A 17,554-nucleotide genomic window follows, 5' to 3' on the forward strand; every position below is an offset into this window, starting at 1 on the left:
TCTATCTATCTAAACATAAATCTGTTACAATATGCTACCTTGAAATTTTTATACATTTTGACCATTTAATTGCAATGTTTACACACAATTTACAATGTGTATACAATTACAAAATCACATAAAAGTAAAAAAAAAAAAAAAAACATTAAATGAGAAATGTAATCAAATGATTCAAACATAAAACAGCTTATAAAAATACATTTAGATCTCCTGCATTGCCAGTTAACATATGAAGGTGTTGCCTTTTCTTTCTTTTCTTTTCATTTTTTCTTTGCACACCATTATCAATGCCATTAAATTTTCCAGCAGTTGTTATAAACGCTTCATATTCAACTGGTAAGAGATATGAAACCACTAACTTTGGACTGACAAAGTCTAATATGGCAACATTCCCCTGAAATACCTGAAGGCTGCCAAATTCCTTTCATGTCAATAAAGCAGAACAAAGGTTAAATATATGTTGCACAATTAACCTTATCTATTGATATACATTGAAATCTATTATGTAGTGTGATCATGCATGTTCTCCACAAAGTTATAGACCATCTGTAAAGGTCAAATTACAGTAAATTATTATTATTGTCCTGAAACATTTCAGACTACATTAATTCTACACATTATTAATTATTACATTATTAATACTATGTTTGGAGCTCTGGCTGCAAATGTTCTACAGATTCTTGGTTGCTTTATGCAATAATGTGCGAGTTTCATCAAAGTACATAAAGCATTCATCATATTGCACATATCTCAGGGTAGCCTACATAAAACAAGTCAAGACATTTCAAGACACTGATCATCATCAAGGTAAACCCCTACCAACATCAAAGAAGGCTATTCTTTAAGGTTTGTCAACAATGTTAACAGAGTACTGATTTTGGAAGGTATTTCATAACGTGCATCACATTATTCTTTTTTTTTTAGCAGACTATTTCCTTTTCAAAAATTACAAAGCAGCGAGAGAGCATAACATAAAAAACTTTATTTGCCAATAATGGACACTTATTGGCTATTTAATGACTCAACATGGCATGTTACAAAAGGAACACATCACATTTTATGGTCAAGGTAAATGCTTTTGGTTCATTTGACATACATAACACTATTATAGTCAAAGTGACAGTAATAACTTATTTTAGTTGAAATAACTTTATTTTAGAATATACTACAGTAAGTCTCAAACTGACAAACTGTATCACTAGTTAAAAAGTGGTCATTGGTTTAGTATGTTGTCAAAACTTTTGTAACAAATATTCCATAAAAGTTATTTTATAAAATATATCTTTGCATGTTCATATACAGATGGACATGTACTGTAGGTGTGCAGCTTGGTATATGGTGTTTTGCTACTCAGAAACTTCTCCACAATTGCTTCAGGAATCCACAAAGCTGCTCCTTTAAATAATGTTTTTAAGCTTTTTTGTTCTTTCTAAATGTCTCTTATTCCTCTTTGGAGCACAGTTTTGTTGAGCATTCATCCATTGTAAAACGTTTTGTAATGTTTCCAAAAAAGTCTCTACTTTTTGTTCTCGATAGAGCTCGCAGTCTGGGCATGGCTTCTTTTTGTCCTGTAACTTAATATGGTATTATACAGGTTAGTATACAGCAAATAAAGTGTTCTGGAGATAAAGTATTCCAGAAACAATGTAATCCAGATTAACAAAATCAGAAAGAGCATTTTTAGTTCTATAATATGTGCTTGTGTGATTCTCATTAACACATTTCAAGGTTAAAGTAACCCTAACCCTTATTTTTAGATGTAAAGTGTTGCTCATTAATACAAAGTCAGTGTCAGAATATTAAAAGCTTTCATTTCAATTAGGATGTTTACTGAAAACACCGCTGCCTGTGTAGACCGCAAACAACAAAGCAGCTTACTAGGTTTTGGAACAGATCTACAATTTCAGCAGTATATCAGGTTGAAGTTTAACATGGTGTTGTTTATTTGACAGGTGTGTACGTGCCCAATGAATATGGAACCACCTGCTCCCAGGTAACAAAGAAATTTAAACTGTTTGGGAACCAGGAGTGCAAGGTTTTACCACAGCCCTGCCAACAACAAATGTGTCTGAGACATTAGCTGCACTATCAGTGTGACAATTCAAAGTAATGCCTGTGCCTCTGTTTCCTTGCACTAAAAGGAGGTTGGTGTTACAGACTCTCTGCCGATGGACCATCACACTGACTGGTCTCTGTCTGCCCATCGGATTATCACCCACACTCACAAAGACACTCACTGGAAATACCTAAAATGAGCACTGCTTTAGAAGGCTGCATTGGGTTTGGGCTCCCGCGGGACCCAACGCAAATCTCACGGGAGCGGGCGTTTTACCTTTGCTGCGGGCGGTCAGAACATTTCATGGGAGACCCGCGGGGAAAAGTGGTGTGTAGTAGAAAAGGAGTCAACAGAAGAAGTTGATAAGAAAAATTAAAGCTGCTTGTTTACATGACAAAAGCAAAGCAAAGCAAGGCAAGGCAAGGCAGGTCAGACATCTGGAAACAATTCTCATTTGTCACTGAAACAAATGGGAAAGAGCGAATTTCCCGTCCTCTCAAAATTCACACATTTTATTTTGAGCATTCCCGCAGTGTGTATGGGTGGATCTTGGACGAAAGACGCACAAGTCTGGGACTGCAGTCAGTCATCAATATACTTTTCTTTCATAGTAATGAGTGAGCAAAGCAATAAGGCCCAGTGATCAAATTCATTTGTTTGTTAAGTATTTGTACAGCAACACCCTACAACCACCCAAAATACCTTTGCACCCACATCTGTCGGAGAGATTTCACACTAAAAGACTTTAAAACCACCTTAAACTTCAAGCTTTTCAAACTGTTTTAAACTTGTTTTTTTTAAATGCTTCAAACACCAAGCTTTGAACTTAAAATCGCTTCAAATTTCATGCTTTTAAAACTACAATTTTATTGGATGTAGGCTTTCCCCAGCCAATTTCAAACTTTGTTTAAAAACATATTACATACTACTCTTGTACTCTAGTCCATAGAAGTGTAATCCAAATATTTTCACCTCACCCATTAGTAAAAACATGCAAACAGGCCAGAGGCTTTAGAAGCAGACATGTGAAACCTGTATTTCTGTACGCACTTATATGCACTCGAGTGGAAAAAATCTTTGTTATTTCAGTTGTCTGTGTGAAACTTGTAATGCACTAACACTAACAATAGTTTTTCTTTACATTTCTCAGTATCTATTTTATTTTTAGTGATACTGATATTGTTCATATGTACTTTTTAAAACATTATTTTTAATGACAAAGGTTGTGGCTGTGATTAAATCAATAATTTTTAATAACTTTTGAATAATAAAGGACAGTATTTTAAATAAGTATTACCTCAATGTTCCTTTAAAATATGGTAACAATGTTTATTTGAATTCATACATTTTAAATGTTTACTTTTGGATCTCTCTGCTTTTTTGCTAGCCTTGAGGTGATTACAAACTATTACAAATATTTCTGTGAATACCATTATTGGATCATCCTAAATGTCAGATATTGAACTCACCCTATGCGCCTGCACCTGGAGGATCCTTTGTAGTTGCCGAGACTGAAAATTGGCCACACTCTGGATTTCGACAAACAAAACTTTCACTTCCAATGCAAAGCATGTAAGCGTAGAGCTGGAGCAGTTCTGCTAAAGGAGATGACAACAATTAATAGCCTCACAGTCCTATATATATATATATATATATATATATAAAAGTTTATTTGGATCAGAATAATATTTAAAGATATAAATCATTACTTTTTTGAGAAATTGTATTTTTATATAATATCTATATTGTCAGTGAGTAGATAAATGACAGTTGTCAGTTTTATTTACTTTTCAGAGTTCTCCAGAAAATTTGTATTTGTATTAAAAGAATATAATATTGTAGTCAACACCATTCCGAATGATATAAAAAGAGCAAACCTAAGTCACATAAAAATATGATGCTATCCTTTTAACAGTACACTCAAACAAGTACAAACAAATAATAATAATATGCTTGACTGAAGAATGTAAGATATCAACATTTTGGATGACACAAGGGTGAGTAAAAAGGATTTTTTTTATTCTGGAAGTGAACTAATCCTTTAATAAATCCTAAATATTTTTATTCATTTAATATGTTCAATTCATTTCAATATTCATTTACTCACAGAAGTGTAACATCTGTGCTTTCTCACTCTGAATCACACTGGCCTGTATGTAGTTAATAAATTCCAATTACACAACACAGTCTACAAATGGTGCTAGTGTTAAATATCAGTGAATGAGTGCAAGAATGTATTCCAGTTATGGCTGTGTGTACACTTAAGGTTAACTAAAGAATAAACCAAGGACAAAAATGTCCCAGCTACTTAATAACGTGTTTTAAGGTCGGTAATAATTTCACCACCACCAATGCATCTAATATTCTCTCTTGAATGATCCCTAAAGGAGTTGCCATGGTTTTACTGTGAATAAAAACCAAACATCATGGTTCTTGTAGCCATGATAACCACAAATTAACAATGGATTTGTTACTTCAAATAATAATTTACAAAGACGTATTCATATAATATTTTTTTTGTTGTAATAAAAACAGACCTAAGCAAACAACAGCCTTTAAAATGACTTAAAATGCACTAAAACAATGAGGGAATAATGATTGGTTAATTAATAATAATCATATCGCTTCACTGAATGACACCGTTAAAAACACAACGTAATATAAAATAATTTATGTACATAACATATTATTACAAATGTCTGCAAAGGGTGCCAAAGGTCTGGTTATTGCTATTGTTACACTTGCAAGACGATCAAATCCTTGTTTAATACTGACCAAACATTTAATTCAAATATTCACTCAATCTTTCTTTTTTGGCCACTTTTTCGCGATAGAAATGCTACAGCTTCTATGATTTTTCAAAAATGAACCATGGTTTTTATCATAGTAAAACAGCTTAATTTTCTTTGGTGTGATTTCTGAGTGCTTGGACTATAACATCAATCAGACAACTATATTAAATGGGCCATATGATGCTGCTAAAAAGTACATTATTTTGTGTATTTGGTGTAATGCAATATGTTTATGCGGTTTAAGGTAAAAAACAACAACATTATTTTCCACATATTGTACATTATTGTTTCTCCTCTATGCCCCGCCTTCTAAAATGCATAAATTTTTACAAAGCTCATCATTCTGAAAATGCGAGGTGTGCTCTGATTGGCCAGCTATCCAGTGCGCTGTGATTGGCCAAATGCCTCAAACTTGTGACGGAAATGTTACACCCCTTAACAGCTTGAGACTCAGTCCATCTGCTCTGCTTGTACACATCCCATTATCGGTTCTCTTTTAACAGTTCAGTCAATGTACTGTTAGCAGTAACTGAATAACTCAGGATATTGATTTATTTCATGTGAGAGGGAGCGTAAGGCATATTTATAAACCAAATAACTTAAGTAATATGTTGATTAGTGTGTACTGGAGACGCGAACCATTTCAAATGATTCAGTTCGATTTGGTGAACTGGTTTGACCTGTTCACTAAGAAGATCTAGTTAAATCGAAGGATTCGTTCACGATCCGGACATTAGATGAGACAAAACCAATAAAACCCATTACAAACTAGGCATTTGTTGCATCCAGCGGGGACATAATTACTGATTATAATAATTTATATTGTCTTTTCAAGTGTTGCGTTGCATATCACACTGCATAAACATATAAAACCATGTCTGCATTTGTGATCTGAGAAACAACAAAAAACAAGCTCTACTGCTCAAAACTTTCGTTTGAATCATCATTGGCAATGTACTTAGAGGCTATGAGTCAGAAGTGCCAGACTGTCCTTGCCAAGTTTGAACTGGCCAACTTTATGGAAACAGCCTTTTTGCACAGACACATTGCAGGTTACTGGTTCAGGAGACAGTCATCATCCTCCATAAAATGCGCTTCGCACACATCTAAATATTTGGGTTGAACTGTTCTGTAACAGTGTTGAAATTCAACTCAACTGATTTCTAGTCTTGTTCTCTTTTGGAAGGTCAAACGAAGTAGTCTCAATTTCACAATGAAACACAACGATTTCACAAAATGGCGCCGGCGGCAACAGAGAGAATCAAAGTTCCGCCTTCTTTCTTTGCGTGAACATTTGGGCTGTATTATGAAAACCTTCCTACATAGTGACGTATACATGTGTGGTATGTGTTAGAATGAGTCGTTTTAGGTAGGTGTGGTTGACCGTTAACTTTTATAAAGAATATCTCTTTGGATTTTAGACTTCAGTCTTTGTAACTTTACAGATCTTCTTTATGCACCAAAAGCTTGTAACACTCCAAAGAGAAAGCAAAAATTTAAATTGCATTATATGACCCCTTTAGTAAAATCATAGCCATAAGAGGTAACTCTCTTTTTTGTTGTTGTTAAAACTATATTTTATTACACTGACTGCTTTTAATTTGCTTGTTTTTTTATTATTAGGTATAAACAATAACTGTTTATTTGAAAGTGCACTCAGTAATTCTTCAGTGACTAATATATTCTGCTTTATTTAATGCAGGGTCAATGCTGAAATTGTTACAAAAAAGGATGAAGTGGTACTGCCAAGCTCTGAGGGGGCACAACAATATAATTCTGTTTAGGGCACCCATTTGGTCAGCAGCGGCCCCTGCATCAGTGCATAAAATATTATTGAGTGAACATTTAGCCTTCATATTAAAGCACTCTCTAGCCTCCAGTTTTAAAGCAATTAAATTAAATTGGTCAGATATCCTAACAGTTTCGATACTATCACGTGCTAAAGATTCCCTTTGAAGTGCCCCTTCAGGCAAATGATTTTTGGCAGCATATTCAAACAGAATACTGGTAACTAATTATTGTGTGTGTAATCACATACCTCATAATCAGCTAGAGTTGGAGTGTACAGCATGCTACTGTTTTTCTGTTGCGAGAGAAACAACACCTTAAACAGGAGCAGAGGAAGAACACACTAGAAAGAATTTTTCCATTCAGAAGTGAAAAAAAATAAAGTAGTAGCCTACTAAATCAGCTGGTACCACTTTGCTCAGCTCCGCTGAAATATTTTTCACAATTTTCACACCCTCATAGCTGCATGATTGGCACTTGACCGGTCTTGTCAACATGATCAGCAGATACAGAAATAGTGAAGTAAAATGCATGGAATATTGGAGCAGCTGTGTCCGCATATCAAATATCCAGCTCTCCCTCTCCAGCACATCTGTCATCAGGCCTAGGAAGACATGGGGACTTTGAGCGGCTACATCTCCCCCTCACTAGGGTTTGGCTTTTATTAGTAGATACACGCTAGAACAGCTGAAGACACATTCTGCCTCTAATCTAAAGAAACAAGTAAAAACAAAAATAATACAAATTACACAATGCATTATATAATACAGAATTAATAAGAATGTGTTGAAAAGATGCAACAATATTAGAATTTATTATAAGACTAGTGTTTAAAAAAATAGGCCTATTTTGATTTCTAATGATGATAATTTAATAAAAAAATTCATAAATATTGATTTAAATACTCTATAGGTATTTTTAAAACTGCAGTAGTAAAACTGTAGCACCGACCTACCTTATCAAACATTTCTGGAGGGAAAAGTTTAAGTCGTCAGCAGGCAGAATGGCACATTCAGGCGGAAACATTATGCAGAACACGTCAGGGTGTTTTCATCTGCCACAAATCCGAGGGAAAACCATAACAATAATAAAACGCAGTCTCTGTCCACTTTCAGTTGAAATGACATCGACTAAATCTATCCGTCTTCATGAACACCGTAGTACAACCTCAGTGTGTGAAATGCAGTCGAGTACCTTTATATTGCCGCGTGATTGGGTTGGACTGTGATGCCCTCGTGAGTCATAAAAACATCTGCGCTGAAGGAGCTACCGAAACTGAAAGTACGTTGTGTTGACTTGACATGTGTAAATTTTAGTGTATGTGGTTCTTTAAAAAAAAAAAAAAAGAGAATAAAAGTCAAGAGGCTATAATTCTTCATATGCATGTCATGCTGATACATACAGGAGTGGCATCCTCACTACAGAACAGTTTAATCTGCTAAACTGTAAATGGATTATTGCTGCACTAAAACAATATGGTCACCCCCCCCCCCCCTCATATACTATATCACATCACTTGTTTCCAACAAAATACCACTTGTTTTTACTAAAAATAAAAGTTGCGGTAAATCAGTGGCTCAATCAGAATTACACTATGCAGGTTTTATTTAGGTACAAATAACAGCGAGCACATTTTCCATACAGTGTGACAATCATGGAATGTTTTGACGGTAAGTACAAAGAGCAGGTATGAACATTTCTTAGCACCATTTCTATCAGGCATCGTGTGGAGCAAGACCTTAAACAAATCTAAAATATATGTTTAATTGGCTTATGCATTATGTGACAAGCACCTTAAGAAATCAACAATGCGTTACATTAAAAATACACTAAAAATTAAAACAAAATCAAGAGTCCATTTGATTACCATTACCTTATCTTAGTCTGCACCAAAATACTTTTCTTGAGGAATGATGTAATACTTTTTCATGGTGTATAGCAAACATTTTCATCAATGCAAAATATCAGATGTTTTGATGTTTGTATTTACATCAATCAAAGCAGAGATTTATGTTCCCATGTTTTCAAATGTACTGTATTATTAACCAAATTTGTATAGAACACTGGTAATAAAAATGTATCTTTACAAAAATTTGAATATTTTGTCTGAAACACACTATTTTCCAGACACATCTGGACCACATTCGAGAAAAATGTGCAAAACAAAGAAACGAGTTAAGTGCCAGAAACCAACTACTTCATAAATAAGTTCTTTATATATCACAGCTAACTGAAAGCCTTCAATGACATAAGCTTTAGTTCAATTACATATAATAAAATTTGCATATTAGATGCAATAAAATAAACACCGTCAAATATAGCAAACCAGACTTTCATTGATGTTTTACTATATCTTGGCCAGGAAGTAGGGTTGAGGGTTAAAAAACAAACAAACAAAAAAATACACAATGACCATAGCATCAACTGGCTGACACCCGTATTTTATAGTCCATTATATTTTTTTCCGTCTGAATGGAGTGGATTTGGATCTCTTAGCTGATTCCTCTGCTATATCCTAAAGTGCCAGATTAAGTGTCTTTGAAGAAAGAGGCACCATACTAGACCTCAGGAGCACACCATTCAAAGCCTTTTGCAGTTCTGCATTGAGAAGTTGCAGCTATTGATGCTGACCCTTCTCCTGCTCTGGCTGTCTGCCACAGGGGACAGTGTCTGGGTCAGGCTGACTTGTGCATTGCTAAAGGATGCTATCCTCCCACTCCCGGCAATCTGCAAGTTGACTGTGGTTGCATAGCTGGTTTTTAATGTTGGTTTGGACCCTTGATTAGTAACATGGTCTTCTGTTTTGTCCTCAGTTGGGCACTGAATAGGACAGTCTCTCATAATTGGTTTAGCAGGAGCGACATAGGGACAGATCAGGGTGCTCCGACAAGTAGATTCTGCAACCTCCATGTCATCTTGCTCTGTCGCAGTGCAGGACAAAGCATCAGATTCAGTCTTGGGCTCTGTGTTGTATTTTGTCAATATATCATGTACATCTGGCCAGGCAATGCTTGTGAAATGTTTTCCACTATAACTGGTACTTTCAGTTGTTAGTCTGACAGGTGAAAGAGGGCCAGGGCTTATAGAAGATGGGCTGCCACTGTATGAACCTCCACGAGGACTTATCCCCAATTCTGAACCCACTGACCATCGTCCACTTTCTGCCCAAGATCTGCGTTCATGTCTAGTTGGACTGGGTGATCTATCCCCTAGAGCAACAAAGGACAAACTGGTTCCTCGAATCCTCCTCTGGCTCTGCAAGCTGGTTGCTGAACATGAAGACATTCCCAATGGGGTAGGAGAGATGATTCTGGGGCCTCTTAGTGTAAAGTTTGTTTCTACTTTTGTTGGAGAAGATGCATTTGGTATTGAGAGATCCCTTGGCTGTGGATTAGCAACACCCCATAAATTTGCAGAAATGCCAATAGGGGGTGGAGAGGTGATTCTGGGGCTCTCACTGGGAGATAAGGAGCAAGCTGATGTTGATCTTGAGATTTCCAAAGACAGAGGGGTAAAAAAGCCACCTTGTCTGGGGGTTCTAGGATTTGGTGGCTTTGCTACCAGATGACTGGAGTGGTTTGGAGCAGGTGGAGGGGAGCAGATTTGGGTGACTAAAGATGGGCAAACAGAAGGGGACTGTACACGAGAGCTAGGCTCAGAGGATGGAAAGGGACAAGCCACCCTTTTGCGCAAGGTTGTTCTTTGAGGATCATGGAAATGAGGGAGTCCATCCACATTTGAGTGTGGTGTTTTTTTGTGGTTAGTAGCCCACCCGTTATTACTTAAACTGTTGTTATTGTTATTATTATCATTATCATTTAAACTGGTGTAAGAAGGCTGTTCAAGAGCAGCAGAGTTTGGGCTTTCAGCAGATGGAGCTGAATGGAGGCTAACTGGAGATGCAGGGGATATTGACCGTTGACTAAGGTAAGAAGGAGGGGACTGAACTGTTGATGGACTAGATCGAAGACTGTTTGATCTGAATGGGGATGGGCAAGACCTTAGGGGATGACTCCCTACCCCAGTGCTGGATATACTCCTAAAACCTGACTCCGCACTTGATTCCAAGGTGATGGGTTTAGGTGATGGTGACCTTAGCCTTAAAGAAGATGTGGGAAGAGGAGAAGAGCTCACAGGTGGGGAAGCAGTCTGAAGATGTGCACCTCTCCAAACCATTGTTTGAGAAATTGTTTGACTAATACAAGAGGCAGCAAGAGACTTTGTAAGAGCTGAGGCCGTTGAAGACAGTCTGGAGTTCTGGGCACTTCTATTTGGAGAGGGTGATCGCATTCGCAGGTTTGGGCTAAAGTCAGACGGTGGTTTCGAATCTAATGGAGGTCCACCACTAAAAGGAATGTTCGAAGGCTTGTCACTAAGGGCCTGGGAGAAAGATTGTCTGTGAGGAGAAAGCCCAGAAACGGAAGTATCTGGAATCTGTTCCTCGGTCCGCAGTGAAGTATGTGGCACTCTGAAAGGGAAGATAAGACAGATATATATAAAATCAAATACTTACACTGCTCTAATATAAACTACAATGGCATAACCTAAATATCAGCTGGATACACCATATAACTACAGCATTGTTTGGGACATGCTCTGCCGACTACCTTTGAGTGGCTGGGGATGTTGGATTCCAATTGGTGAAGGGAGTTCTCTTTCCTGTGGCAGAAGGTAGATTGGAAGGTCTTTGGCTAGTAAACCTTGGAAGCTCATCCAAAGTAGGTCCACCAACCGGTGGTGTAGAGGGTGGGCTCAAAGTCTTTGAATTATCGCTCAGGTCCTTTTTGGATTGAACATCCAGTGGACTACACTTGCCACATGGCAGAGGCGTCAGTTGTGTAAGGCTAGTTGCATCTTCTTGCAACTGGGTTAAAGGGTATGAATATTCTGATCCTTCAGAGATGACGACAGTGTTTATAACACAGTTTTTTGTGGAGATTGCTGACTGTAATGGGGGACATTCACCTACTTCACTAACAGAGGACACTACAGGTGTTATTTCCTCCATGCTAGTGGCTTCAGTATCTGCCTGGGCCTGCTTGGAATTCAAATGTCCTGTATGTATTTCATCTCGTTTATCATCAATGGACAATATGCTTTCACAGTGCTGTGCAATTAAGTCCCTTTTCTCCTCTACACTGCGAGTCTCTTCTTCTAAATGTTTCATGAATAGTGGTTCAATAAAAAGTTCACTACTCTGACCAGAATTGCTCACAAAAGCATGGTTCTCTTCTTGCAATGTCTGTCCTTCTTCAGTCCCATTTTTTGAAATGGATTTGTCCACAGCATAAGAATGGTTCTCCTGAACAGACTGCAGTACAATGTCAGCATGCTTGTCCAATGAAAATCTGGCTAATTTGGATAGTATTTCTGGCTCAGTTTGGACTTGAGTTTCTGAGGAAGTTGAAAGTGACAAGGATTGATCTCCCTCTTGTATTTTAGACTGACATTTTCCTAAAGAGCTTTTTCTATGGTCTGACATTATAGAGACCTGTGATTCCATAACGGTTGTTAATGAAGTAGCAAAGGATTCAGCACATGAAAAATGCAGTGAATTAGATCCATTTGTTGAGATCTCATCTGGGGGCCCAATGAGATTACAATAATTTTCTTGGTGATATGTTGTAGATAGCTTCTCCCTTAAAATGATGTGACCAAAAGGCTCAGTAGGTGTTGGTACTGAAAACTCTTCTGCAACAAAAGAATAGGCAACATTTTATCAAACACAGATGTAAAATAATGTGTAAAGTAATATCACACAAGATCATAACTGAATTATATATGGATTAGGAACTCACCTGTGGGCTGATTTTCTATTCTTATATCCCCCTGGTGCAGCTGTACTTGCCGAGACTTGGGTGAAATGCTGTATTTTCCCTCCACTGAACATGCTCCTCTACTCACTCGTGTTTTCTTCTGGTGTAGTGGTACCTTCATGCTGCTTGCTTTCGCTGTGTACATGCGTGCAAGCATTTGCACTTTATTAAGAATCTTTTCAGAGTTTTCTACCAAGCATTGATTGACTGGTCCACCCTCAAAAATTCCTAAATCTGGTACCTCTTCCATTCCTTCATAAAGTGTACGGGTACACGTTACCTCTTTGTCATGACGAGACCATCGGCCAACTTTAATCTGACTGGGAATGCTATCCAGGTTTCCATTAGAGGAAATCCTAGCTCTTGTTCTACTTCCATACTTAAGAGATGTATCCGCAGTCTCTGTCGTCTGCAGATTGGATGTGTCTGAAGTGTCAGGATTGCATTGTGAATGCTCATGTTTACGCTGCATCTGGGTTGTTGTGCAATTTAAAGATGTCTTGTTTTTCTCAGGAGCATCTGTATGTTCACCACAGCTCTTCTCTTTTGAGAAAGGAACTTTCTGATTATTTTTAAAGTCTTGGCCAGTTCTTTCTTTCTCTTTCCACAATTTCATACAGGGATTGAACTCACAAATGTCTTTAGCCTTTTTATCTGCATTCTTGCTGTTTAATAATTCTTTTCGTTCTTGGAATACATCTGAATGCGAATGAGGAATGGCTTTATCAGAAGATTCCTCATGGTTGAAATTCTGGTCAGATTGGTCTGGTGTTGGGAGTAATGAAGATGTCGCGTCAGTTTCAACACAGCCTGAGTGGCTACTCTCAGACTCAATTAGACTGTCTTGGTGAACACAAACATTAAATCGAGACACCGAATCCTTCACTAACCCAGCAGGAATATGAGAGAAGCTGTTTCTTCGTGCTGTCTGACCCTCCTCAACACCTGCCTCTGCTGCCTCATAATAGCTGCGTATCTTCTCAATAATCTGCTTGTCACTTTTGGTTAGTTTTTGCTCAGGTTCTACTTTGGGGACAAGAGAGCTGTCAGTTGCTTTTAATGTAGTAGCAATGTGAGCACAAGCTGACTTAGCCTCACTTTCTTCACTTTTACTAACAGAGTCTTCAGTATCTTTTCCCCCCTTTTCATCTGTGACCGTCATCATTTCTGGGTTGGATGATTCACTATGACTAGGCTCTGGTAATGTCAACTCTCCTGATTGATTCACTTCTTTGGAGGTCTGCAATAGTGATGATGCTTCCTTAAGCTCATCTGGTGGAGCAACATTTGCTTCACATAATGGATGGCTGTCCTTGTCTTTGTCTGACACATCTACCAGAGTTTCTTCTGTTTCAGATCTTTTGGTATCGTTGGTCTGATGTTTATTTTCATCCACCTCAGCCACTAGTGGTTTGGACTCATCTAACTGCTGTGCCTCCAATGACTGGCTTTCCAGGGACTCTGGAGTCAACTGACACAAAGGGGGAAAAAAAAATTAAAATGTTATTTTTTTATAACTATGACTAATCACTGATGTCTGTGTGTATAGTCATAGCAATGAAACATTGTGTTGAGTTACTATAGCAATTTCTGTCTTGGTTTGAGGGGTCAATATGTTTTGGTGCTATATGTACCACTTCAGATGTAAACTCAGCCATGCCTTGCCGAGCACGGCTCTCATTAATGAACTGCATGATTTCCTCAGTAATGGACAGTGTTGGTGGTAGAGGGAGTGGGGTCATGTCATCCTCATCCTGACATAAAGCCAGATCATCACGGCCAGATTCAACTTCAATGACAGAGGATGCCAGAGTACTGGTACTGCATGAAAAGCCAATGCTATTAGCCGATGGGCACAACTCCCCTTCACTGCCAGCCTGAAAACCCATTAAATGGATAGAAGCATAGACACAGAAATTGAATAACGTAATTTTGGACTTTTGAATAACATGTGACACCAAACGTTTTAACAAAACATACTGATTCAAGATTGCTTTATGTTGCAAAAATGTATAATATATAATGTTTAATTGAAGAAAATTAAATTGTCTCACACCTTTAAAGAACCTGAATTGCATGAGCAGTGAAGCCATGGCAGATTGGAAAAAGAAAAAAAGAAAACAATTTTTTTTAAGTGTTTTAAAATGTTTACTTTTTCCACATTCACTTCTGAAACAATACCATTACTGATGAAAGAACAACAAGATAACATACAATTAGTCTACACTCACCACTTTGCTGGAATGCAGCTTCTATATCTTTGGCAGGAGCTTGATGCACATAAAGATTAGATTTTAGACTTTAAACTTTAGAAACTTAAGAGGAAATTTAGGACCTTAATTTTATGCCCATTTTAAAAATCTGAGATTAGATTATATTCACCAGACTGTCTCCTCCCACGCTTGTATGGCAGGTTACCCTCTAGGAGGAGGGGAAGGCTTTTCCTGGCTTTCTCTGGGGTGTAGATGAACTCTGGTGGCTCTGTCAGGAGTTACGAAGTTCACATTTATGAGTATTTGAATTATTGCAGGTTGGTATTTTAAGGTATTCTAATGAACACTATATGCCAGACCTGATTGCCTTCTTCCTCTGTGGTAGTTATGAACATCATCCAGTCGTGGAGAAGGCATTGGTTTCCTTATCGGTTCCAGATCAAACTGTGGGGCTGAGTATGTTACATAACATGAATACTCCACAGCAAGTCACACTCATTGCCACAAGCAACCGTTCAAAATGACAAGAATGCAAAGAATACTTACACTGACAGAAGTTGTCACCAAGAACCTGCCTTGCCTGGAAAACATGTTATAAATAAATATTTAGTGCTCTGGTGTCCTTCTGTGAACTATGTATAACTATGTGAACTATGTATAACTCCAAGTGAATGTGAGTTCACATCTAAAAATGTTTTAGATGTGTTTTTTTAACTGTACATTATATTTGACCTATAAATAATTCTTACTTTTTGGGGTAAGGATGCAGGATGGTTTTCCACTATCATCCTTTTGAGGTAATGTAGCCACAGCCGCTTCTCCTCCTGGTTTTTAGCCTACAGGGAGGTATAGTAAGGTTTTTAGGAACAGACATTACAAAAAAGTGTCTTTTCATTACTTTTAATCAGTGGTTAGAAACAAATGCCAAGTTATGCATCTACAAAAGGGTTCAGTAATGAAGTTATGTCTGTCTGTTGTGCATTTTAAAATTTTTTTACCTGAACAATGTGCTGCTGTTTTGGGATTGTTTGGTCAGACACCTTAAAACAGAGGGGATCCTTCATGTTTTCCACTAAGAGCAGATTACAGCACTTGAAAATGAGATGGAGAAAGCGAAAAACATGAGGCTTGCATATTCCAAATGCTTCATTCCTACTGTAGATATACAGTAGATTTAGAAAGAAAACTAAGATCTGATGACAAATGATGATGACTTACAAAGATGTGAGTGCTGTATATGAAATGATCCAACCTCTTCTTGGCAATGAGAAGCATTCTGTCAAAAAGAAAGAAAGCTCTTTCCTTTTTCACACGCTGAACCCGGAAGCAACCTTCAAGTACCAGCTCTCCAAAACCACTAAGATCAGGCCCTGTCCAGTTCAGCAACAAGCTCTCAATCTCCTTAAAAAAACAAAACAAGAAGTAACATTTGCAACAGAATTAAATACATCAAAATCGAATAGTTACAGAATATTTGATTTAGTGAAAAGTCATAGGTTTCATTTGATGACTGGAATTACCTGCAGTCTGACTGCATGTTCCTGTTTCCTCTTCATGTCATTGATGTACCAGGCAACTGCTGTCATGGTTATAATGGCATCTTCGACCACCTCATACCCTGGATCACTTTTATCAAAGTGTTTGGATAGTTCCTACCACAAGGGGGCGACAACAGATAAGATGTATAGTTAAAGGACCACAGTTAGATGATTAGTTCAATTTCAAGTAAAATTTTCCTGATGATGTACTCACTACTGATGGGACGATTGATACAGAGGCTCAGATGCTCCGAGGCAGTTTTCAAAGCACTAATGCATCACACACTGTGCCGATGCTTGTATAGAAATAACAATACCACGTGATTGCTGACGTCTGAATTTTCGAACGTCATGGAGTATCGAAAGGTCGGGACAGCTGGTTTGAAAAAATTGGCGCTTCGCATGACTCTTGTTTTCGACTTTACATTGACTTGGTTGTTATTTGGGATTCAGTGGAATAGTTTAGAATAACCTCAACACCAGACAGAAACTGAATGCATGTCACACCTCTATTGCATTTTATCATATTCTACAGGTGCATCTCAATAAATTATAATGTTGTGGAAAAGTTCATTTCAGTGATTCAACTCAAATTGTGAAACTTGTGTATTAAATAAATAAAATACAGAGAGACTGAAGTAGTTTAAGTTTTTGGTTATTTTAATTGTGATGATTTTGGCTCACATTTAACAAAAACCCACCAATTCACTAACTCGACAAATTAGAATACTTCATAAGACCAATAAAAATGTTTTTTTAGTGAATTGTTGGCCTTCTGAAAAGTATGTTAATTTACTGTACATGTACTCAATACTTGGTAGAGGCTCCATTTGCTTTAATTATTTCCTCAATTCGGCATGGCATGGAGGCGATCAGTTTGTGGTACTGCTGAGGTGGTCTGGAAGCACAGGTTTCTTTGACAGTGGCCTTCAGCTCATCTGCACTGTTTTGTGTCTTGTTTCTCATTTTCCTCTTGACAATAGCCCATAGATTCTCTCTGGGGTTCAGGTCTGAAGAGTTTGCTGGCCAGTCAAGCACACCAACACCATGGTCTTTTAACCAACTTAACACTAGACTTCAAGCAACTTGGGCTATGAACGTCTCCACCCTTCCTCCAGACTCTAGGACCTTGGTTTCCAAATGAAATACAAAACTTGCTCTCATCTGAAAAGAGGACTTTGGCCACTGGGCAACAGTGCAGTTCTTCTCCTTACCCCAGGTAAGACACCTCTGACGTGGCATAACAAGAGGAATACGACAACTGTAGCCAAATTCCTTGACACTTCTGTGTGTAGCGGCTCTTGATGCCTTGACCCCAGCCTCAGTCCATTCCTTGTGAAGTTCACTCAAA

At 37.7% G+C, this 17,554-nt stretch overlaps 2 protein-coding genes across 2 annotated transcripts in view; both read right to left on the bottom strand.

Moving 5' to 3' along the window:
• Positions 1-8,223: 8,223 nt before the first annotated feature.
• On the bottom strand, positions 8,224-14,372 carry LOC132122795 (uncharacterized). The gene is made up of 4 exons (XM_059533209.1): positions 14,087-14,372; positions 12,435-13,923; positions 11,244-12,327; positions 8,224-11,104 (listed from the first exon to the last, which is right to left on the bottom strand). Exons 1-4 carry the CDS (start codon positions 14,339-14,341, stop codon positions 9,217-9,219), a joined length of 4,716 nt encoding a protein of 1,571 aa, XP_059389192.1. The 5' UTR covers positions 14,342-14,372; the 3' UTR covers positions 8,224-9,216.
• A 243-nt stretch (positions 14,373-14,615) lies between these two features.
• Positions 14,616-17,554, bottom strand: part of LOC132123095 (pleckstrin homology domain-containing family G member 2-like) — a 57,312-nt gene continuing 54,373 nt past the window's right edge. Inside the window, exons 8-16 of the mRNA XM_059533634.1 lie at positions 16,186-16,317; positions 15,884-16,066; positions 15,664-15,756; positions 15,415-15,501; positions 15,212-15,245; positions 15,025-15,117; positions 14,835-14,933; positions 14,684-14,722; positions 14,616-14,638 (exon numbers count right to left, since the gene is read on the bottom strand). Coding sequence (XP_059389617.1) covers positions 14,616-14,638; positions 14,684-14,722; positions 14,835-14,933; positions 15,025-15,117; positions 15,212-15,245; positions 15,415-15,501; positions 15,664-15,756; positions 15,884-16,066; positions 16,186-16,317 — 783 coding nt within the window. The remainder of the gene's footprint in view (positions 14,639-14,683; positions 14,723-14,834; positions 14,934-15,024; positions 15,118-15,211; positions 15,246-15,414; positions 15,502-15,663; positions 15,757-15,883; positions 16,067-16,185; positions 16,318-17,554) is intronic.

This window comes from Carassius carassius, chromosome 41 (assembly GCF_963082965.1).
Source record: "Carassius carassius chromosome 41, fCarCar2.1, whole genome shotgun sequence".
NCBI lineage: Eukaryota > Metazoa > Chordata > Actinopteri > Cypriniformes > Cyprinidae > Carassius > Carassius carassius.